The sequence below is a fragment of the Argiope bruennichi genome, chromosome X2 (assembly GCF_947563725.1).
Source record: "Argiope bruennichi chromosome X2, qqArgBrue1.1, whole genome shotgun sequence".
Classification (NCBI taxonomy): domain Eukaryota; kingdom Metazoa; phylum Arthropoda; class Arachnida; order Araneae; family Araneidae; genus Argiope; species Argiope bruennichi.
Genome location: NC_079163.1, coordinates 134,339,875 through 134,344,177, shown reverse-complemented (window position 1 = coordinate 134,344,177; position 4,303 = coordinate 134,339,875). Strand labels below are relative to the sequence as shown.

The 4,303-nt window shown below is 39.6% G+C and overlaps 1 protein-coding gene across 1 annotated transcript; it reads left to right on the top strand.

The window, feature by feature from the left end:
• The first annotated feature begins 766 nt into the window (after positions 1-766).
• Positions 767-2,035, top strand: LOC129959899 (uncharacterized). The gene has a single exon (XM_056072796.1). It carries the CDS (start codon positions 767-769, stop codon positions 2,033-2,035), a length of 1,269 nt encoding a protein of 422 aa, XP_055928771.1.
• Positions 2,036-4,303: the final 2,268 nt, after the last annotated feature.

The following is a 4,303-nucleotide window of genomic DNA, read 5'->3' as shown; positions in this document are numbered from 1 at the left end:
TTTTGAAATACATTTGATGCTAATTATAAAAAAAAGCCTCATTAAGCAATCCAAGTGAAGTGAATGACTCAATTAACGCGAAAAATAACAATGTGCACTGTTTTCTAAGTAATAGAACTCTTATTACAACCTGATCATATGTCGACCACTCGCACAAAAGTATAATTATTCATCAGCTATGGACCACAGAACAATACCATCATCATCGCAACTACCAGAAAAGAGAGAATCAACTACCTTACTGATTCTTCTCATATCTATCTGAATCCCAGTCCGGTGGGACAATCAAATGATAAGAACACCGGAATTAGTATCCGAATGTCAACATCAGATCGGAAGCGAGAGCAAAGATTCACTTCTGATTCCCCTCAGGGGCTCACCTACTATAGGTGAGTACGGGTGTCCCAATCCCGAGGTACCCAGGGATCTTTACTCCCTTTGGGTTTACTCTCCTCTGCGCCTTCTACTGTCACCTTTTTTTCTTTCCCTCGAGGGTAGGCGAGGGAGCTCTCCATGAGAAGCTGTCGCCGCTCTGTTTGCTTCCTGCTTCTCATGGACAGCAAATACTCCCACGTGTTTGCCGTGCGTGGCGACCCATTAGACGGGCGGTGCACTGTGGTCCCCGGTGTATCAATCGGCCGGTAGCTAGCAACCTGAGTTACTAGTCTGCTAGGGATCAAGCGAAGGGGTCACTCCTTGGGCTTGGCGTTAAGGGTGGTCACTGTCCCCGGGGGTGACTCCCAGCGTATAGGTTCTGGTCAGCATTATGGCAAGTGCCGAGGTTGGAATGTTTCCAGAGCCGGCAACTACCATCCCTTGTTGGGCTCCGTGGTGGGCGATGCCGCCGGACCTGAATCTTTATCAATGTCATATGGGGTCTTTATCTAACGTCGTCGAAGCCAAATCTACTACTCGATACATGGTCATTCATACACCTAACACTTTTCATTCCATTTCTCCGTTTCTCATTAATAAACTTATTTTATCTGTTATTGGTGAGGTACAAAATATAAAAAAATTACGTTCTGGTGATCTACTATTACAAGTGTCCGAAAAACAAGCATTGCAGATCAGTAAAATGACAACCCTGGGTTCCTTCCCAGTAGAAACATCTTACCATAAAACGATGAATATATCACGTGGTGTCCTTTCTGAACCCGATTTTATAAAAGTTTCTGAAACAGAATTTTTAGAAGAACTACGAGATCAAAATGTCTGTGCCGCTCGTCGCATAAATATTCGACGAGGTGACAGACTTGTTCCCACGCAACATGTTGTTCTAACATTTCAAACGCCGGTTTTGCCAAAATCCATCAAAGGAGGTTATATTAATTGCAAAATTCGACCCTACATCCCCAATCCTCTACGCTGTTTCAAATGCCAGAGGTATGGGCATTCGCAAACCAGTTGTCGAAATAATGAAAATATCTGTGGTAAATGTGCAGAATCTGGGCATGAAATGAATGCTTGCACATCCGATATTTCGAAATGTGTTAACTGTTCTGGCTCCCATGCTGCATTTTCCAAGTCCTGCCCTAAATGGATCCTGGAAAAAGAAATAATTTCCCTTAAGATAAAAAAGAATATAACTTTCCCAGAAGCGCGAAAAATGGTGAACGATAGAACTCCAAAAGTTGGTGTTTCCTACTCATCTGCTGTTAAATCTATTCAGAATACATCCTGTTCTCAAACTGATGCAAATATTACTCACTGTAACTGCGCAATTACTAATCCAGTACTGCCCACTAACATGTCATCTACTTGCGTTCAGCTTCAAAAAACTTCTGTAACCTCTAAAAATTTGTCTCCTAAAAAGTCAGCACCACGAACTTCTGATGTTTCAAAAAAACAAATTGCGAAAAACAGGAAGAAATTGAAATCACTTGCAACAAGGCCTCATGTTGCTGAAGATTTTTTAAAAATCGATACGTCATCATCTGAATTTTCAGATATGGAGTTGGATTCTTCCGCTTCACTAAAGAAAAATCTTGCAGAGGGTGTTAAGAAAAAGAAAAAGCCTCCAGATAAAGAGTGAATTTTATGGAAGCTCTGTTTTCCTGGAATTGCCACGGGTTTCGTAATAAAATATCTCGTATTAAAGATCTCATCAATGAAACTCATCCCGTCTGCATTGCGCTCCAAGAAACCTTTCTTAAGCCATCAGATAATGCAAAAATTCGGCGTTACAGCCTGATTCGAAAGGACGTTAATTCTGATCGAGCATCTGGGGGTGTTGCCCTCTTAGTCTCTCATGACTGTCCATCGTCTGTTATTTCTCTACACACGAATCTACAGGCAGTTGCAGTCCGAATAATGGCTCCGTCTCTGATCACAGTATGTAGCATTTATTTACCACCGAATGCACCTATAGACCAAAGAGACATTAATGCCTTATTAAATGAGCTTCCACCCCCTCTAATCCTAGTTGGAGACTTTAATGGCCATAGCCCTCTCTGGGGTAATGAGCATGTTAATTCTCGTGGGAAACAAATTGAGGAACTAATTGACTCTCATTCTCTTTGCCTCTTAAATAATGGAGAACCCACATATTTTCATAAGCAAAATAAAACATTTCACTCATTAGATCTTGCTATTTGCACACCATTTTTGGCACCGAAATTTAATTTTAGAGTGGGAAATGATCTTTTTGAAAGTGACCACTTTCCTATTTTCTTAGAGCCCATTTACTCCAATAGCTCTCGAATGCAACGACCCTCCCGTTATTTATTCTCAAAAGCTTTTTCTGTTTTAGCAGATATTACAAAAACAATGGTAACGGTTGAAGATATAAATGAAGTAGTTCACTTAATTACTAACACATTAATAGGAGCAGCAGATTCAGCTATTCCAAAATCTGGAAACTGCTTTCCGAAATACCGGAAGCCATGGTGGAACCAAGAATGCACTAAAGCTAGGCAAAGAGAAAAAAGAGCATGGAATAAATTCAGGAGAAAACCAACAACAAGAAACCTCATAATTTATAATGAATCAAAAAGTAAGGCACGACTAATCAGAAGACGTAGTCAAAAAGATTGTTGGGTGAATTACGTATCGAGTATTAAGTCTTCTGCCTCGGCAAAAGAAATGTGGATCAGAGTAAAGAAAGCTTGTGGGATATATCCTGAAGTCCCTCTTTCTTGTTTAAAAGTAAACAATAAAGAAATTACTAGCTTCCAAGAAATGGCGAATACTCTCGCTGAAACTTTTGCATCCGTATGCAATTCTAACAATTATACTGAGAACTTTCTTTCAATTAAACGTAAATCGGAACGAACCACTCTGCGTTTTAATACAAACAAATTTCTACCGTATAATTCGGATTTTACCCTTTTCGAGCTACAGCATGCTTTATCAAATACAAAAGAAACAGCTCCTGGCCCGGATGGAATCACGTATGCTATGCTTAAACACCTTTCTCATGATGCTTTGTTAAATATCCTGTATATGTTTAATAGAATCTGGAGGGAACATGTTTTCCCTATTCAGTGGAATAACGCGATTGTAATCCCTATAGCAAAACCTAATAAAGATCCTCAAAACCCCATGAATTACAGGCCTATTGCGTTGACTAGCTGTCTGAGCAAACTTCTTGAGAAAATGGTGAATGCAAGCTTGATATACGTGTTAGAGAAAAATGAATTTATATCCGTTTTCCAAAGTGGTTTCCGAAAGCGACGCTCCACTATTGATAATCTTGTAGCTTTGGAGACAGATATAAGAAATACCTTTGTACGGAGAAACCACTTGGTGTCTGTCTTTTTTGACATTGAAAAAGCTTACGATAGAGCGTGGAGATTTGGAATTTTAAAGGATTTGTTTAATTTTAACTTTCGTGGAAATTTACCTATTTTTATTAAAAACTTTTTAGCACACAGACTATTTAGAGTCCGTTTAGGAAATACTCTCTCTAAAGCGCATTGTCAAGAAGAGGGTGTACCGCAGGGCAGCGTATTGAGCGTGACTCTGTTTATTATAAAAATCAACCAAATTCTATCCGTCATTCCTTCCACTGTACATAAAAACATCTATGTTGACGACCTGCAGATCTCCTGTTCTGCTAGGGATATGCGTTTTATAGAACGGAAATTACAAATTGCAATTAACAACATGGTAGCCTGGTCTGAAAGCAATGGGTTCACATTTTCTCCTCAAAAAACTGTATGTATGCATTTTTGTAGAAGGCCACTACATCCAGATCCTGAATTAACACTGAACGGAAATCCTCTGACTATATGCGACCAACATACATTCCTAGGTGTTATATTCGACAAACGTTTGACTTTCCTCCCCCATATAATGGATT

What these genes read in the sequence shown, in the direction of transcription:
- LOC129959899 (XM_056072796.1), top strand. Translation starts at nt 767, where the DNA reads ATGGCAAGTGCCGAGGTTGGAATGTTTCCAGAGCCGGCAACTACCATC.